The sequence below is a fragment of the Antennarius striatus genome, chromosome 15, assembly GCF_040054535.1.
Source record: "Antennarius striatus isolate MH-2024 chromosome 15, ASM4005453v1, whole genome shotgun sequence".
Classification (NCBI taxonomy): Eukaryota; Metazoa; Chordata; class Actinopteri; order Lophiiformes; family Antennariidae; genus Antennarius; species Antennarius striatus.
The window spans coordinates 1985341-2005701 of record NC_090790.1 but is presented as its reverse complement, the minus strand read 5'-3'; the positions used below and the strand labels follow the sequence as shown (position 1 = coordinate 2005701).

Sequence of the window (20361 nt, the reverse complement as noted above, 5' to 3'; positions counted from 1 at the left end):
CAATCACAGCGCTCCGGCGACATGCGGCTGTAGGCCTGTACACTTGTGACCAATCGGATTTTAGGAATCTCTAACACGCGCGAGAGCCGCACCAGCCGTCCAATGGGATGAGATGTACGATGTCTGGCGAGAGAGAAGCAGCCAATCAGGTGTGGAGAATCATTCCTTCCACGTTCAAGGCGCGGGAAAAACCGGAAGCTGAGAGAGGCTAACGCGGTGTAGCAGACTGGATACCCCTGACCCGGATACCCCTCCCTAACCACCCCCAGAGGGGCAGATTCTCCACGAGTCTCACCTGTTTGATACTGCGGACCAGGGGCAGTTCCTCCTCTTCGTGTTCTCTGAGGGAATTAATCCCAGATTGGCATTTGTCCTGAGGTCATTTGTAGTCAGTGGTGACCTCTGATCTGCCCTGAAGCCCCCTGTCCTGATACCCCAGAGCTTCTCCCGGCTCCATTAACACACAATAAAAAATATGTGCAATGCAATAGTGACAGAGCCTGAAAGAAAGTAGGTTTGCAATTAGCATGGAGTTAACCTAGATAAACTAGTTTATATTCTTAATGACATTGGTTAAATAGACATGAACTCATTGGCTGACAGCTATTTCCAGAACAGAGTTCTCCATACTGCCAGCGCTTTGGGGCATTTTGACTGGTTGTTAAAGGCCCACAGAATACCGGGCTCTATGACTTTCTAGTCGTTTGGCTTATTTAGTAACCGGCAGTAGAACATAAGGTGGTTTCAGCAAAAATGCCAGTTTCTGACCAAAAGACTGGGGGAAAAAATAACTTTTGCGCACGGAGGCTTTGACTTTGTGACTTGAACGTCAATTTTTAGCTTCAGTAACACCTCAAACATCAGAAGTTTTTTACTTCTATGACATAACACTAATACCACTGAAAAAAAGACTTGATGGCAAAACAATAATTTATTCACAAATATAAACATAACCAATATTAACAATATAAACTAATATTGTTTTATCTTTGACAAAACTTTTTTTTAATTTTATATACTGATTTTAATCCTCAAAGGGAAATATAGTGGCACACTTTAGTTGGTTGAAACATACATATATATGTGTGTGTGTGTGTGTGTGTGTGTGTGTGTGTGTGTGTGTGTGTGTGTGTGTGTGTGTGTGTGTGTGTGTGTGTGTGTGTGTGTGTGTGTGTGTGTGTGTGTGTGTGTGTGTGTGTGTACAGGCCCTGAACACACACACACACACAGGGGGCCTGTAGAAAGAAAGTCCACTTTATTAATCCCCTACAGGGGGATTGTCTTTTTACTACACACACACACACACACACACACACACACACACACACTCCAGTCACATGCATATACAGTATGTGTTCAACCATGCATGCGTTGTTGTGTACGGGCCCCTGAGACACAACACACCAGGGGCCTGTAGGCATGCAATTAGTAAACATCAAACAGTATGTAGGGGGAGGCAGCGTGAAGGGTCGCATGAGGGATCGCGCCCTAAACGAGCAGCTTGCAGGGGGGACGGCGCCTTGCTCAAGGGCGCCTCAGTAGTGGCTGGGAGGTGGGATGATACCTCCCACCGTGGGCTCACACTCCGGAGGAAGTCTTGGGGGGAGCCGGAATTGAACCGCCGACGTCTGGTCTACCACGGAGCCACTCTGCTCTGTGTAGTGTGGACCGTCAGGTCTTTTGTGGGACTTTCCTTGCATCTCCGACTGTGATACCAGATTGTGGAATTTTGTCCAATCAGGGTGCTGCAGCTTTGAGAAGAGATGTTGTATCTTTCATTTGAAAATGTGTATGCAACATTTAGCGCTTTCTTTCCTATTATAATTTTGCTTTTACTAATACATATAGGAATAATTTACTAAATTTGCTATGATATACGGTAAGCACAATCAAGTTAGACGTAACAAATGCATGCCATTCTGCAAATGTGACCTTTCCTAGCAGTTACTGTTCAATAAACTTAATTTTAATTCAATGTTTTTTTTAATCAACTGTATTGATCCCCGTAGGGAAACTATTAGTCAGTTTGTGTTTGAAGACCCCCTTCTGAAGTAAGACTTTTGCTGCTGTAGTTAATGTTTAGCTGTTACTGCTCAGAGCTCAAGATGTGCACTTTGGGTTGGTAGTTGAACATGTCGTTTATACGTTCTTTAGCCGAGGGTTGTTTGATCTCATTACAGCTAACTTTTAGGGTGAATATTCAAAACATTATATTCTAAAACTAACTTCACCACATGAGCGCCACAATTTTTTGTCAATGTGAACAAAGTGCCTTGTGTTTCATAGATAAAACAACCAAACCGAGGGGAAGTGGCTCAGCGATAGAGCGGGTCGTCCAATGATCGCAGCATTGGCAGTTCGATTCCCACTCCTGCCCAGTCACTTTGGAGTGTGAGCTGACAGTGGAGGTGTCAGCTCACACTCCGAAGCGAGCACCGCCGAGGCGCCCTTGAGCGAGGCGCCATTGAGCAAGGCGCCGTCCCCTTTATAAGTTGTTCATTAGGGCGCACCACTGAGGAGCTGCCCGTTCTTGTGTGTGTGTGTGTGTGTGTGTGTGTGTGTGTGTGTGTCTGTGTGTGTTACTGGCCAGTACACACTATACTGTATATGAGTGCGACTAAAACTAGAGTGTGCTAATAATTTCCCTACGAGTATTAATGAAGTATACACAGTATATATTTACATTTGCAAAATCATGAATATGAAAAATAAAACAAATGTCAGCATTGGTGAATTTTGGCTGTGCATTCTGTTTCCTTTGAAACAGAAATGAAATAAGCAAATTCTGGAAATAGCCTGCCGAAGAAAATTGCATGCATTAATAATGAAACTAAACTCACCAACTGCCATTCTCTAAGGTCTCATTCCAGTGCACACAATTCTTCTCTATCATCTCCCAGACAGATAATCACGTGAAAACATAAAAAACTACAAACCAGTACAGACATTGTCACAAAAATGTTTGAATGAAAAGCTTAATCGCCAAAAGTAATATGTGGTCTTCTGATGCCGTTACTGAAGGGCCTCAGCATTTATTTTTCTTTGTTTCCCTGTTGTTCAAATGTGACCTAAAGGAAGGAATTGCATGACCAAAATTCTATGTTGACGTGTAACCTTGTTACTACACTCCCCCAGCCCACCTAATATACAATTCTGACAGATGCTTCTTGAGTCTGTGCTGGTTTAACAGTAATACTGTACAGCATTACTCAACAATTACTGACTAATGCTTAATAATAGGAGGCCAACTAGCAATGAGGAAGGATGTGTGTCTCATGATGAGTGACATCATTACAATGAGGATTCCCTTTATGTCCTAATAATGTACATTCACGTTGCTATTTTCTTTACAAAGCAGTCATTTCATCAGTTTCAAAATTATCATCTGTGGTCAGCAAAAGGGAAGTCTAAGGTCAACCTATGAAACATAGAACTGGTCATTCAAATAAATGAAGATACTTAATAATAATCACACTTTTTTATCATTCCCACTGTCAAGTAATATGCTAATTTAAGTTCATCCAAGACATCCACTCCACTTGCACATGGCTCAACACAGAAGAGTCAACTCATCAGGACAGGATTCAGCAGTCTGCCTTCACCTCAAGGAAGAGGGACACTCATTTCAGGACACCGATGTTCAGATCTTGGACAGGGAGGACAAATGGTTTTAGAACGGAGTGAAAGAAGCCATCCATGTCCAAGTGGAAGCCACTTTGACATCAGGTCCTTTCAGAACTCCCCAAAAGAACGACTTAGCAAATTGACCCAGGTGAGGTGTCTCATGCTAATGACACCCATTAGCTAACTAAGGCTTGGTGAAACTCGCATTTCTACGAACCCCTTTTACACCCCATGCCACTCCCATTGACCATTGTTGAGGAGCCAGACGTGTTGTGACAATGATCATTGGCATATGAATAGCACTGACCACACCTCACGGGGTTCATAAACTGGGACAAGACCAGCCACCACTAAACTAGAAGCTTCTGAGATGAGAGGAGAAATGTCTTCAAGAAACTTTTAAGTCCAGTGGATTGATTGAAACAGCTGAGGATAGGAGAGAGGACATTTGTTAAAACACAAGACTTTAAAACAACAGATCTCCAAATTCATCTTTTTTATGTGGTCTGCTAGTGACCCAAACTTTTTTGCACTTAGCTGAACTAGCATAAGTAGATTTAAATAGAAGCACTGCTGAGCTTTTCTGTAGTTGTGCTCCTTGCATACTTTCGGTACACTAAATTCATTCCTCTTATGAAAGACTTACTGTTTTACTTGTGTAGTGAGGCCTTCATAAGGGGAATGAAAACGTTTCGGGGATTTCCACATTTGTTACTTCCTATACAGTAAATTTGTAAATTCCCATCACATTATAGAACAAAGAACCAAGGCAGTCAGAGACTGCAACATCCCACAACGGATAGGTCAGGATACCCTGAAAGTACAGGTTATGACAAGTGCATAGCTTTGACCTTTCAAGGTAGGTCAAAGCTATGCACTAGCTTTGACCATGGATCAAAGCTAGTGCATAGGTAGGTCAATGCAATTGCTTTGATACCTATCTTACATGGGTAGAGCAAAGCTTTGCTCTACCTATGCACTAGCTTTGACCATAGATCAAAACTAGTTCATAGGTAGATCAAAGCACTAGCTTAGATCTATGGTCTTACTCACACACACTTCTCCCTTGTATTTCTATCTTATCCGTTCCTGAGTATACAAAAGTTTAAATTTGAGCTTGACCTAGTTTTCTCAAGGTCAAGGTCATCATCTCATTTCCGTCCCCTTTGCTGCCTGAGTCATGAGCTTCTTGTTTAATCTTTCTATCTGCAACAGTTGTGAAGATATTTGGTGGACATACGAATGAACGAACGGGTGAACTGACAATTACATCACCGCTTTGAAGCGGGATGTAATCACTAATACAACGTACAACAAGACATCATCCGTAGTTTAAAATCTTGGGTTAAAGATGTTGACGCCAATAACTGGAAATAAAATAATCATTCATTTCACCTTCCTGCTGCTTTACGGGGCCGAAGCTTCCTCAGTTCTCCTCTCACCTGGTCCGCCATGAAGATGGGAGAAGGCAGTGATGGTGGTGGGAGCTGGGGGGTGGAGGGAAGGTGTCTGTGACAGAGAGGAGGGCTTGCAGGTGAGGGAGTGGGGGAGGGAGGAGAGGGGGGAGCTAGGATAGGTGGAGGTGGGCTTGAGGGAGGTAGAATAGGTATTGGGATGGGGGGAGGAGTGCTCGTGGGAAGGGGGGCTGACGGGGACAGCTCCGCTGCTGCAGAGAGGGGGTCAGTAGGTTTGTAGGAGAAGGAGGGACTGGGGTAAAGAGGGATGGTAGGGGGCTCCCTTGTACCTACAGATGTGTGGAGGCTGTGGGGGAGTTTGAATGGGAGGAGGGGGGGTTCTGGGGGGAGGGAGAGGGGCAGGGGGTGGGGAGGTGGAGAGGGGCCACTTTGCTGCTGTGGAGGGGGGAAGGAGACCATGGGATAGGGGTGAAACTGGTGAGCTGCTGCTGAGGTCGTGAGGGTGGAGGGTGATAGGGGGGGCTGGTTGAACCTATTGAAGAAGTTGTTCAGGTCGTTGGCTCTCTGCACCCCTCCCCCTCCGTTCTGGTCCTGGCTTTGTGCCCAGTGATGTTCCTCACACCTTCCCAGACATCCCTCATGCTGTTGGTGCTCAGCTGCTGCTCCACCTTCCTCCTGTAGGAGTCTTTGGCCTCCTTTATGCAGCGTCTGACCTCTGACCTCTTTCTGTGCTTCTCTCTTCTCGTCCTCATCCTTCGTCCTGAAAGCCTTCTTTTTCCTGTTGAGGACATCCTTGACGTTCTGCGTTAACCACAGCTTGTTATTTGGATAGCAGCGAACTGTGTTGGTGGGGGTGTTATGTATGCCTACATGTGTATTTTGTGTGTACTCTGTGTATGTGTGAATATGCATGTGAGTGTTTCTGGGAGAGATGGGTGTGTTGTGTCTATGTCTTGTGTGGTTTTTTTTCTCTAGGCCCAGAGCACCCAATCCATCTCCAGTGCCTGCCAAGGAGCTTCCAATTACCCTGCTGTTCACTCCATCTGCTGCCAATTACCTGCCAATTGCATGCCTCACCCCAAACACACCCTATATAAGAGTTTGCATGTTCTCCCCGTGTCTGCGTGGGTTCTCTCCGGGTTGTCCGGCTTCCTCCCACCTCCAAAAGCATGTTGATTGGCCATTCCAAATTGCCCGTAGGAATGAGTGTGTGTGTGCATGGTTGTGTGTGGCTCCGCGGTGCACTGGCGTCGTGCCCGGATTGTCCCCCGCCTCACGCCCTAATCCACCGAGATTGGCTCCGACTCCCCGTGACCCGCTGCGGCGGATATAGTGGTGGTAATCTGAAGATGACTGACCTCCATCATAACTGTTCACACTACCCAAATATGTAAAGGTAACAGTATGAAAGGGATTTCTCCCTTAACCTGAATTCAGGAAAGAATTGGAAGGTTCAGGGTCGTAACCTTAGTTTTCTATTGGGTCTTTCTATTGGATATTTCTTTCTGCATGTGGTGATGGGTGTCTGAACACAAAATAAGATTAACTGTGTAGTCTAGGTCCTCTGGGACTACAAACGGTGTCCATTGAATGCCTCCGTTCTGGGTTTTAGTTGTTTCAAGATCCAGTCAGCTGCAATGTTACAGAACAATGCTGACATCATGGAACCTTGATTTACAGCTGATTTTACATCTAATTTCTGTAAGCTATTTCCAACTCTGTATTGCAAGGACAACCTGTTCAGATATTCCATATTGGTGCAGTATATTTCAGAGGTTTTCACAGTGGATGTAGTCAAAGGCTGTCTCAAAGTTGACCGTTTGCATACAATTGTCTTTGGATTTTCACTCTAGGTATGGAGATGCAATCAATGCTCTGTTTACCCTTTCTGAAGCCAGACTGCTCTGTCCCGAGGTGCTGGTCAACTTCCTCTGTTATAGGAGTTACAATGATCTTTTCAAGAATGTTGCTAGTTGTTGACAAGAGAGCAATGTCTCATCTGTTGTTCCATTTTCTTCAAGAGTCTTGCTTTGGGAGTTTGATTGTGATTCCCTCTGACCAGTCATCAAGTGAAGATTATGTTATAGCTGCCTTGAAGAGTTCTGTAATGACTTGGCATATCTGAGCAAGGGGCTTCCCTGATTTTTAGTGATTTTATAGTCATTTTAATTTTTACAAATGGCTGGTGGTTTAGCAGTGTCCAATGACAGGTTTGCTTCTGTATCTTGGAAGTGTGCTGGTACTGTTGGTGGTGTTCTGCTGAGTACCTCACTAAAGTGTTCTGCCCACTTGGATTCTTTACTTGGATTACTTCTCTCATCTTAGTTTTGCTTGATTCTTATTAGACAGCTTGGAATTTGTCCTTTAGTCAATCTGATTTTTTTTTTGGACAGTGAGTCATTTAGAGATTGGTATGACAATACATTCTAAAATAAATAAAAAATCATTAACTCTTTTTTGTTAACGTTATTTACCTGTCTTTCCATATTGCAGTATTTCACCAAGGGAATGAAATAGGTCAGCATTACATTTATGGTATTTTCTCCTTTATTACTGGATGCTAATTGTATATGTGTAGTGTGTGTTTTTTTTCTTAATTTATACGTCATTCATTAGATCACTGGTGCACAAAACAGTGGTTCTTATTAGATAGATACTTTAATAATCCCGGAGGAAATTGCACATATCCACTGCTCAGCTAAACACCAGGAAAAAACAACACTACACTAACAGACACATGTAGCATTAACCGTACATATACTAAAAAAATAGAATTAAAATATAAACAGTATAAAATTAAAATATAAACAGTATAAATTTAAATTAAATTAAATCCAATTAACCCCGTGCTGACCTCGCCACCTCCCCCCCGCTCCTCCTGAGAGAGTCATTGTACCCCCTGATGGCACGGGGCACGAAGGAGGACCTCAGCCTCTCTGTGGAGGTGCTGTGTGACAGCAGTCTGTCGCTGAAGGTGCTCCTCTGCTGGGAGGTGGTGGTGTGTAGGAGGGGGGGGGGGTGTTGTTCATGATGGCCCTGACTTTAGACATGGTCCTGCTCTCCAGAAGCGTCTCCAGAGTCCAGGCTCAGCCCGACCACTAAGCCCGCTCTGCGGATGAGTCTGTTCAGACGGTCCATATCTCTTTGAGAAGGAGCTTAGGACAGATGCTGAAGGAGGCCAGCCTCCTTAGGAAGTACATCCTGCTCTGCCCCTTCTTGTACACACAGTTCGAGTTGAGTGACCAGTCCAGTCTGCTGTCTAGCTGCAGTCCCAGGTACTTATAGTTTCCTACCACCTCCACCTCACTGCCCTCCATGATCACTGCCTGTGGAGAGGGGGGTGCCCGCCAGAAATCCAGCACCATCTCCTTGGTCTTGGAGACGTTGAGCTGGAGCTGGTTCTGTTGGCACCACTCCACGAAGTCAGCCACCAATGCCCAGTACCCCCCCTCATCACCCTCCCGGATACATGCCACAATCACAGTGTCATCGGAGTACTTCTGTATGTGGCATGTATCCGAGTTGTGCTTGAAGTCTGATGTGTAGAGGGTGAAGAGAATGGGGGAGAGCACTGTCCCCTGTGGCGCCCCCGTGCTGCTGGTCACCATAGAAGACAAACAGTCCCCCATACGGACGTACTGGGGTCTGTCCGTTAGGTAGTCCGTGATCCAGCTCACGAGGTAGGGGTCCACAGCCATGGAGGCCAGTTTGTCCTGTAGGACCCGGGGCTGGATGGTGTTGAAGGCGCTCGGAAAGTCAAAGAAGAGCACTCTGACGGCACAGCCCCCGGCGTCCAGGTAGGAGAGCACATGGTGGAGGAGGTACAAGACAGCATCGTCAACCCCAACCTTGGCCTGATAGGCGAACTGGAGAGGGTCCATTGCACCCTGCACCTGTGGATGCATGAGCTCCAGGACCAGTCGCTCTATGGTCTTCATTACGTGGGAGGTAAGAGCGACCGGTCGGTGGTCGTTGAGCTCAGTAGGGTGTCCTTTCTTGGTACAGGGACAATGCAGGAGGTCTTCCACAGTGACTGGACCCTCCCCAGCCACAGACTGAGGTTGAACAATCGCTGCAGGGGGTCCCCTAGTTCCAAAGCACAGGCTCGGAGGAGTCTTGGAGATCTTATCTGGTCCAGCCGCCTTATAGGGACGGAGCCTCCGCAGCGTTGTCGTCACCAGGTCTGCAGTGATGACGGTCTCAGTCGTGGTGGGAGCAGGAAGTCGTGGCGAAGCTGGGAGTCCAGTGGTTGAGGTGGGGCCGTTGAGCTTCGCAGCTCTTGATGTGGGCTCGGGAGAAGTGGCAGGGGTGGAAGGAGAAGTGGCGGGGGTGGAAGGAGAGGAAGCACAGGAGGATGGAGCATCAGTGGAGCAGTCTGCAGGGCCGGGAGAGTCCTGGGACGAGGAGCCGGGAGTGGTGGGGGAGCTGAATGGATTGAAAAAGCTGTTTAGTTCATTCACTCGTTCACTGTTCCCCTCCACAGTGCTGCGCCCTTTCCCTTGTCCGGTGATGGTTCATAACCCATTCCAGACCTCCCACACCTGGTTGCGCCCCAGCTGCTTCTCCAGCTTCCTCCTGTACGCCTCCTTGGCTTCCCTCAGGCAGAGTCTCACTTCCTGCTGGGCCTTCCTCATCTCCTCCTCATTCTTGCTCCTGAACGCCCGCTTCTTCCTGTTCAGGACAGCCTTGACTTCCTTTGTTACCCAGGGTTTGTTGTTGGGGTAACACCTGATTGTCCTCACAGGGGCCATGGTGTCAACACAGAAGTTCATGTAGTCTGTAAAACACTGAGCTGCCCCCTCAATGTCCTCCCCATGTGAGCCCACAATAACATCCCAGTCGGTGGTCTGGAAGCAGTTCCTCAGCATCTCCTCTGCTTCCAGGGACCACCTCCTGACCTGTCGTGTTGTTGCTGGCAGCCGTTTCACCAGCGGGATGTAGGTGGGCTGTAGGTGCACTAGGTTATGGTCTGATTTACCTAGTGGAGGGAGGGGGGTGGCGGTGTATGCCTCCTTAGCATTAGTGTAGAACAGATCGATGGTTCTGTTCTTCCGTGTGGGACAGTCTACACACTGGACCATTGTGGGGAGAGATGAGTCCAAGGTGACGTGGTTAAAGTCACCGGTGATGATGACGAGCGCCTCCGGGTGCCGGGTCCGAAGAGCAGAGGTGGTCCCACAGATGGTCTCTCGTGCCGTCTCAGGGTCCGCCCGTGGAGGGATGTAGACAGCGAGGACAATAACGTGTGAGAATTCACGCGCCAGGTAGTAGGGTCTGATGCTAACAGCTGTTAGCTCCAGATCGGTTACACAGTGTTGATTTCACCGTCACATGTCCCGGATGGCGCCATCTATCGTTGGTATAGATGATTAATCCACCTCCTTTCTTCTTACCGGCGGTGTTCATGTCCCGGTCCGCTCGTACGGAGGAGAAGCCGGTTAGTTCGACGTTAGCGTCTGGCACGTCGCCAGTTAACCACGTGTGAGAACACAAACAAGCTGGTCTCCCGGTAGCGATGTTCAGTCCTGCACAGCGCCATCAGTTCGTTCAACTTGTTCGGTAGAGAGTTCACGTTCCCCATGATGACGGAGGGGACGGAGGGCTTGACTCTCCTCCGGTTAGCGGCTCTAGCCGTTAGTCTAGTCCTTTCAATGTGACCCGCTCGGCATCCGCGACATCTCCGTCGGAGCTCAGCGGGGATGAGATTGCGTGTTGCTGGGTCTCCTTTGACCCTCATGGACATCAACTCCTCCCTGGAGTAGACTAGCATATTACTATACATTATCTAAATTTATGTTAGAATAATAGAAAACATAGAAAAAACGCACAGTTAAGCATAACAAACTCGCTCAGAGCAGAGGAAACTGCAGCCTGCTCGAGCATGCGCAGAAGTATTAAGATAGGCAAACATCACATGGTGTGTGCTCTGACCTTTTATGCCTTTAAATAGCTAAGATCTAAGACTTGGATGTAGAGGATGTAGATGCTGTGTGATGGAGCAGACTGCCCACGCCACTGTAAACAGCACAGTTTGTGTTGGGAAGGATCACTGAGTAGAGCAAACAAAGGAACAAACAGAAATAGCACAGAAATGATCTCATTAAAGCACTAAACCATTCTGTCGCCTTAAAACACACCAGAGAGCAGATACCTGACAATCAGCTGCCTAAAACTGCAGCGTTTTGAAAGAAGATATCATGTGACAACGTTTGTATTTTGCAATATGATCTGAGTAAGTAAGGGTGTGGTTGCAGAGGGAACGGCTCATTGATGTTAAACTGTGCCCTATGTTTTTCCTTTCAGGAGGTAATCTTCAGCTGTGTGCAGTCGTTTCTTCAGCAGCTTGACAATCTTCAAACCAAATTTAACCTCTATGTGACGGCAGCAGCCCACCATCTAAAAATGACTGTATGAGAACAACTTTTGGAGAAAGCTGCGCCTGTAAGACTACATTAGGAGAAATAATCACCATATTCTAAATCGTGGCCAACTGCATCAAGCTGGAAATACTTACTGTAAATGTATGACAGCCACTCGCTCCAATTACCACAGTAAATGTACATACGCTATTATTTTATCTTGTGTTGGATTAGACATAGTTACTCTTCTCTGGATGACTTTAATATTAAAACTGTGTAAAAATCACATATCTGTGAGTTCTCTGGAAAATGACCTGTTCTGACCTGCCGCTCTACCTTTCTGCATGCTGACAGGCCATTTGTGTGTTTGTGTTTTCGGGCCTGTACCTCATATGTATACGCGTGTGGGGTACTAAATAGAGTGGAAAAATTATTTCCCATACGGGGAATTTGATTATTATCATTGATTACTATTAATTGAGGAGGCGGTTTCTTCTGTTCCTCCGATTATCAATGTATAAACTGTTTTTTTTTTTTTGCACAAGAGGACTTGAACAACTACACATCCACTGTTCTGTTTTATATTAAAACGTGAAATGATAATGTGCCTGAGGAGAAGATGATCAGGCATTATCACAGTAGGAAACGGTGGATGAATAGTGAGACAGAACAACTGCTGAGGGAACGACACTCTGCCTTCAGGTCTGGAGACTTGGAGTTTTACAGCTCGGACAGATCCAATGTGACGATGGGCATCAAGCGGGGGAAGCCAGCTTATGCAAAAAAGGTCAAGGGACACCTCAAGGAGGCGAAGCCCCAACGTGCTTGGAAGGGCATCCGGGAGCTTCTTCTCAAGAACGGCTCCAGTGCTCCCACGCTGCTGCCCCCTGACACCCTGGCCCTCATTGTGAGCACAGAGGAGGTCAGGAAGGTGCTCTGCGGTGTGAACCCGTCAAAGGCTGCCGGTCCCGACGGCGTCCAGGGGAGGGTACTGAGGGGCTGTGCACCCTGCACACCCATGATTGCTCTGCGACTGCTGCAACTTCCTCGTCAAATTTGCTGACGACATTACTGTGTTGGAGCTGAGTCAGCCAACAAGGAGGAGGTCCTGGACCTCACCACCTTGTGCTCCATCAACAACCTGGCACTGAACTCCTCGAACACCAAGGAAATGGTGCTAGATATAAGGAGGAAGAAGGAGGATCCCCCCCTCTTATGATCCGAGGGCACCTGGTGCAACGAGTCAAAGACTTCAAGTTCCTGGGAACGCACATCTCACTGGACCTTACATGGGGGACTAACACCCGTGTCCTTGTGAAAAGTCTAAGGTCCCTAAGAAGAGTAAACATGTCCCAGGACCTGCTTCTGCCCTACTACAGGCCGTCTGTGGAGAGCATCGTCACCAACAACATCCTGGTGTGGTTTAACCGCTGCTTTCAGGCTGACAGGAAGGCTCTGGAGAGGGTCAGGAAGTCAGCGCAGAAGGTCGTAGGTGTACAGTTATCCTCTGTCAGACATTTACAACACCACATGTCTGTGTAGGGCCACCAACATCACCAGTGACCGTTCACACCCCGCCCACAGAATGTTCTCACTGCTGCCCTCTGGGAAGAGGTATCGGTCCGTCAAGGCCTGGACCTCTAGACTGACCAACATGTACTCCAGTGCGATGAGAGTACTAAACTCAGTACTCCGAAAGAAAAGGTTGACACGCGGTTGGAAGTCCTTCCGAGCTGAGAACAACTGCTACTATTGAGCCCTCTGCTGCACAGTGCACCGTACAAATCTTTATGGCTCGTTGTAAATATTTTTCCATAATTTCTTCTTGAACTCGAGTTTTTTTTGCACAACAGTTGTCTTAAGAATTTTGTTGTACATTTGTGTATGATGACATTGTAGGCATTCTATTCTATTCTATAGGAAATAAAACTTTGTGATGTCACAGTCTTAAGTTATCAATTGCCATATCATATATTTTGATTTGTCATGTTTTATTTATGTTACCTTCTAAACCAAAGTACCATTGCCCGTATATAGATGGAAATAAACGATCCCAACATGTATAACGTTAAACCTGTTATTTATCGGAGCGATGGACGTCGCCCTGGTCTGTCTCCACTCCTCCGGACAGCGGTAGAGACAAAGCTTTTATTGTGAAGGGCGTGACGCAGCGCCGCGGGTACTTCCGGTGTGGTGACGGAGCGGGTGTGGGTCTGCAGGCGTGTCGCAGTTTGATACCAGCTAATATACCCAGACATCTCCATCTGGAAATAGACCGCAGCCATGGCGCAGGGCCTCAAGGAAAGGTTTGACAAGTTTCTCCATGAGAAGAATCTCATGACCGACGTCCTGGCGAAGGTCGAGGCCAGAACTGGGGTCAGCAGGACCTACATCGCTCTGGGTAAATGTCAGCGGGGCGACGGAGAGAGGCTGCGGGGCATCGCAGCGACACGGGCGGACATGGAGGGACGAGGGTCCCCCGTCCGCAGCCACACTGTGTGGCTGTGATAGGCCAGTCACTGTAGGCCATATGGAATACAGCATATTATTGGATGTTCGTAATAGTACACCATTTAGTAAGCTCTATGTAATATAGTATATTATTGGATGTTTGTAATACACCATTTAATAAGCTCCATGTAATACAGGATATTATTTTGATGTTTGTAATAGTACACCATTTAGTAAGCTCTATGTAATACAGCATATTATTGGATGTTTGAAAAGCACCAGTTACCACCCTTGTAGGGTGGTATCCTCGACATCCTCTGGTCCTCTACCAGAGGCCTTAGAGATTGAGGGTGCTGTTCAGTATCTTAGCTGCACTCTGCTGGACAGAGGCCTCGGATGTTGTGCTGGGATCTGGTGGAGCCTCTCTCCCAGTTTGGGGTCACTGGCCCCAGTGCTCCCACTACCACAGGAGCTACGCTGGTCTTAACCTCCCACATTTACTCCAGCTGCCCTTTCAAGCCTTAATACGTCTCAGCCTTTTCGTGTTCCTTTTTCCTGATGTTGGCATCGATTATCAATACCGTCTTCTGTCTGTCTTGATAGATATGTATACACACATACAGAGACACAAACATGTACACACATGCATATGTATGTTTAGGAAGCGTAACACACATCTTATGTGTTGTGTTCCAGCTGTGGTTGGTGTCATTGCTGTTTACCTGGTGATCGGTTACGGTGCCTCCCTCCTCTGTAACCTCATCGGCTTCCTGTATCCAGCCTACATATCGTAAGTATTTCATTGTGAAAGCTTCTCTGATAGGAGGGGTCTGCACACACACACACACACACACACACACACACACACACACACACACACACACACACCTAATAAAAGTAATAATACAATATTACTTCACAGAATATCGTCATAGTATTGATTATCCAATTTTGTTCAGCTGATCGATGGAGGTGCTTCTATATGTCACCCCTATTTGAATGGCCTATCTAACAAGTTTTTCTGCATGTCACAGGTTGCATGGAATTGTAGTACATTTCTGACTGGAGGATATAGACCTTCTGTTTAAATACTGTATGTTCATCAGTAATGTGTGGCTGACAGGGCAGGAAACAGTTTCTCACCATGAAGCAACAGGAAGGTGTGTTATAGATGTGACTTCACACCACTGCTTCCCCCCGCTTTTTCAGTACAGTGAATGGATGACGGGCATAATTAGTGACATCTCCTTCTGCTAATCTTGTGAGCATTACATGATTTCATAAAAATGCTCATATTCACGGGCTAAGAAGGCTGAAGAATGGATGTTGTTAGCTGGTCTAAGAAGTGGCGCAGTATAATGAGGAAATTGTTTCCTAATGTCAGTGACTGGAGCTCCATGTAGCCACCACAGAATCACATGTAGACCACGTCTGTTCCATTATTCACACTCCATTTCCTTCTCAGACTCCTCATTGTCTCAGGGCTGTGAGGAATTACTGCACAATAAACCTGATTGGTCCAGAAAATCACCAGGATCATCTTCACTAATAGAACTTCGATTCCGAGATTTGTCATTAGATAATGTTGTGTTGGTTTGCAAAGTTTTGAGCGGTCAGTCAGGCTAGATTTCTGTAGAGGATGACTGAGTCGTTCCATCGACCTGAGACAGTTAGTTTTAGGTGGGACTGCTGCTCCACCTGTGAGCTTTAGCAGAGGCAGCAATAGTGCAGAATATAAAGGTGTGAAGTCAGCAGGGACGATGGGACAGACATTTGATGTCTTGATAACATTGCATTACAGTACATTTATGACCCACAACTGGGAGACTTAAAACCAATAAGCAGATAACGCAAAAAGACCCCCCAAGCAGGGCACAAGGGCAACTATCTTATAACGGTGGTAAATTTTGGTTGTTATGTAATGTTCTGGCCAACATATACATGAAATGTAACACCAAATGATCGTCATTATCTTGTTTGCATGATGTAAAGTAGGGGTGGGCAGTATCATATCATACACAATAACACCAGTACAATTATTAATATCAAATCAAATTTTATTTATATAATTCCAAATCATAACAGAAGTTATTTCACGTTACATATAGAGCTGGTCTAAAGCAGTCTCTCAAGTGTATTTACGGAAACCCAACAGAAACCTCCAGGAGTGAACAGTGGCGAAGGAAAACTTCCTTTTAACAGGCAGAAACCTCAAGCAGGCCACGGCTCCTGGGGGATGGTGGTCTGCCTTGAGCATACGGGGTTAATAACAGGAAGAGAGAAACAGAAAAAAAGATTCTAGAGGCTTCTTTCAAGAAGAGGTGAAAAGTGTTCAGCCGATCTTTTTGTTCTTCTAGATTTTAGATGGAAGCGTTTTGGGTAGAAACGAACAGATACAGAACACTGTGGTAACACCATGGGGAAATACAGTACGTTGAACTGATTTCACCACCTCAGACAGAAGTGGTGAATCCAGTACTAGCTGTGTGTACTGTACAAGCTCAGTGGCTAACGCTACCACAACACAAAACAAAGCAAGCAGGTTCAAAACGACATCACCCCATCTCTGACTTAGTTGTACTTTACATGACAACAAAAGCCAATGCTGCAAAAACGTCACCAAAGCAGTCATCGTTTGTTTGCTTAAAGATATGAAGCCGATCCAAACGATGGAGGAAGCTAACGTAAAGAGGATCCATAAAAATCTGGACCTCAGATACGACATTCCATCACAGCACTACCGGCTATTTATAAAGAACACTTGATGTGCAAATTTTAAGGTGTAATGTGTATGTTTATGCAGATAAAGTTAAAACACTGTTTGTGTACACACATATTTAAAAAAAAATTCATATATCTATACACTTCTAATCCCTGAAGGGAAATTAAGAATGCACACTCTAGTTTTTTTTGTTAGTCAATCACAGGCATGCATATTAGTGTGTACATGCCCCTGTAATACACACAACCAAACACAAGGGGGCCTGGAAGCATGCAGTTGGAGGTAGGGTGGTGGGCAGCCCCTTTGTGGAGCGTCCAAATGAGCAGCTTGTGCTCAAGGGCTCCTAGGCAGTGCTTCGGAGGTGAGCTGACACCTCCCACTGTCAGCTCACCTCCAGGTGTTTTTGTTTTTGGGCAGGAGCGGGAATTGAAAGGCCGATCTTGAATCATAGGACGACCTGCTCTACCGCTCCACCACTGACGGTCATCATACTGTATCACTCTGTTATCACCAAAATTCCCTGAAATATTGTATTTTTGGGGGCAATAACGCCCACCTCTACTGTAAAGAAACAACGGTGTCTTCTGAAACGTCAGCCGTCTTTCCTCATGTGCTGGTCCTCTCTCACCAGAATTAAGGCCATTGAAAGTGCAACCAAAGACGACGACACCAAATGGCTGACCTACTGGGTGGTGTACGGAGTCTTCAGCGTGGCAGAGTTTTTTGCTGACATCTTCCTCTCCTGGTTCCCCTTCTACTATATTGGAAAGGTAATCCAGTACAGACCTGTGTGACCAGAAGGTGCAGCTCTCATCCTGACTCCGGGCATGTGTGTCTTTGTTTGTCCCAGTAAATCAACATGTTGAGGGTGGAGTACACCACTCTGCTGATAAAGAGTGAGTGTTGAGAGCTCTCATCTGCTTGACCTCTGTTTGCTTAAGGGAACTTACAAATTGCAGACAATCCTCATCCTCATGGATGACTGACAACCTGCTGGTGACATTGGTGAGGACGAGCCAGACTTCAGGGCTCAGACTTAGTCCACTGAGCCCTGAAGTCACCACCACACTGGTACTCAGAAGCTGTTAACCTTTTCATTTTCAATTATTATTGGTCTGAAGTCAACAATGCACTTCCTGAGACTGCCAGAAATGTGCATTTTAAGTTTCAAGTAGGTCAGGAGAGCCTTCAGTGAACAAACCACCTTCTTCTACAGCCAAATATTACAGTTTTTACTCATCGATGACCTGCTGGCGCCAGTTTCTCTGCCATGGTTCCACAGTTCTTCCAGGAAGACCAGTCCTGATCAGATTTCTCTGGACAGTTCATGGTATACCAGGGTCCAGCTGGTTTCTGCTACTTCTGAGCTGATGGCACTGATGGACATTTTCATAGTTGGAAGGAAAAGTAAGCAAAGTGTGTCTTTCATCTGTGCACTCCATTTCCTTGGCAGACCACTGCTTCTACGAGGGTCAGCGTGACTCCTTTCTTTATGCTTCTTCAGAACAGCTTCAACAACACATCTTGGAAGCCCAGTGTGCTTTGAAATCTTTGCTGTGCTCCATCTTTTCATGGTGCATGACCTCTGACACAAAACTGTCACCCACAAACTCATCTTGGTAGCAGTCTGGCTGTTCTTCACCCATTTTAAGCCTCCTAAACATGTTTTTCTTTGTGGTAGAGACTGTGTTTCAACCTACATATGAACCTAATGATAATCAGTGCCTGATTGGTATAGCTGGTTAATCATACAACCATGATCCTACAAAATTCCCAACATTGTCCAAGTTTACCTAGAAGAATGATCCTATTTTGAAGGCAAAGTGCTGTCACACCAAATGTTGGTTGGTATTTATATTTTCCTTTTATATTTTCACTTTGCAAATCAATGAATTTAAGCAATTCAATTTTATATTATTGAAAACATTCTTACAGGATTTATTTATACCCCCTTAGATTTTTGCACAGTACTGTGTGTGTGTTTGTAGATGGACAGATGATGGGAAAACATGAACTCCTTATTACTGTCTTCTTTCACAGTGTGCCTTCCTGGTGTGGTGCATGGCGCCAACTCCCTCCAACGGATCAGTCCAGATTTATAACCGCATCATTCGACCATTTTTCCTCAAGAATGAAGCCAAGATTGATGATGCGATGAAGAATCTGAAGGACAAGGCGTCTGAAGCTGCTGACAAGATCAAAGATGAAGGTGAGGAAATCAGCAGGTTGTTTGCCTCCAGTGTCTCAACACTGGCGATGGAATGACTGTCAGGTTGAGGTCCTCAACTGACCGACCTGGTTAAATAAAGATTAAAAGAGAAAACACACTTTACACAGCTTGTGTGTTCGTCTGGAAATTGTGCCATCTAGTGGCTAATGTTAGCTGGATAGCACTGAGTCACATGACTGAAGATGATACTGTATGTTTTACAGTAGTCAGGCTACGTTCAGACTCACAGCCAAAATCATCACAACATATCAAGGTGTTCAATCTTTTATAAGTGTCACCAGAAAAGCACTGCCCTCAGTAGATGTCTCATATGACACTTTCTGAGCCTCATTACACATTTAACCCTGGGGAACTGTTTGGGCACAAAAGTGACATGCTTTTCTCTCCCAGTAAATCAGTTAAAAGGATAAATATATGAAATTTTGCCAGTAATTTTCTTTCGTCTTTATTTGATAAATTCCTTAATGTCTGTCATTGGAAGTGTATAGAAAAACAGATTTTCACTGTGTACACACAATACCTAAGATGGTCAAAAATGGTCCAATTGATTCCCATTATAACCACATTTTTTCATATACTATAAGTATATATATTATATATTTATATATTATGTGTATGATATATATTACTATATACAATAATGCTGACATGTTATAATGAAACATAATCTTCATTGTCTGCAGTAAGACACTGCCCCCACATTACCCCACAATCACCCCACAACCCAGACACAGACCCACTGTCTGTGTTTACACACCTGCAATAAACTTTATATCTATGGAAAGGTCTGAAGTAATGGAAAAGATCTGATGCGTTGAAAGAAAAAAACATTTCTGTGTTACTTTTTCTTTTCATTTTTATGAGACGGCCCTTTTGTGACCAGATTAGGTCATGTGTGTAGTCATTTTAATAGATCCCCGAGGGTTAAATTAGGGTGCTGGGATCCTGTAGATATGAGAACAGTCAAATAATCCTTCACTTTCCCAACTTTTAGTTTGTATTTTTCATGTGTGAAAATGGAAAAAAAAGTGAAAAAACAACACAAACCCTCCAGTTTAGTCTTGTCATGTGAATCACTGATGTGTTTAGTGTTGAACATACGTGATAGCAGTTATCAGACCCAACATGTGACATGTTTGTGATGTGTCCACAGCTAAGAGAGCCACCGCCAACATCATGTTTGAGGAGAAGAAGAGCTCCTAAGCCGCCGTCTGGAGCCCAGCGCTACGAGACAAATGTTGCCTTGCTTGTTTTTGAAAGATTGATCTCATTAAACATGACCGGACCTGTCTGAGATGTCAACACACGTACTACAGCTGATCCCAGGTCACTTATTTAACTTTGCCTTCTGGAAGGCTGATGGGAGATTACTGTACTCTTACCCTGATGCGCTCTTCTGAAGCCAATAAAAAACAACTCAGTGGACTCATTTGTTTTTATTTCCTTCCTTCAAAATGATTCAAATTTGTTAATTTGCAAAAGTCTAATAAATCAATGAATATTAACCGAACAAAAAAGGTTTAAATAGATCGATACAACAGGTATTTGTTTTTCCCAAAT

The 20361-nt window shown here is 45.4% G+C and overlaps 1 protein-coding gene across 1 annotated transcript; it reads left to right on the top strand.

The window, feature by feature from the left end:
• The first annotated feature begins 13587 nt into the window (after positions 1 to 13587).
• On the top strand, positions 13588 to 20226 carry reep5 (receptor accessory protein 5). The gene is made up of 5 exons (XM_068334342.1): positions 13588 to 13799; positions 14546 to 14639; positions 17203 to 17341; positions 18612 to 18780; positions 19955 to 20226. The coding sequence occupies exons 1-5, from the start codon at positions 13682 to 13684 to the stop codon at positions 20002 to 20004; spliced, it is 570 nt and encodes a 189-aa protein (XP_068190443.1). The 5' UTR covers positions 13588 to 13681; the 3' UTR covers positions 20005 to 20226.
• Positions 20227 to 20361: the final 135 nt, after the last annotated feature.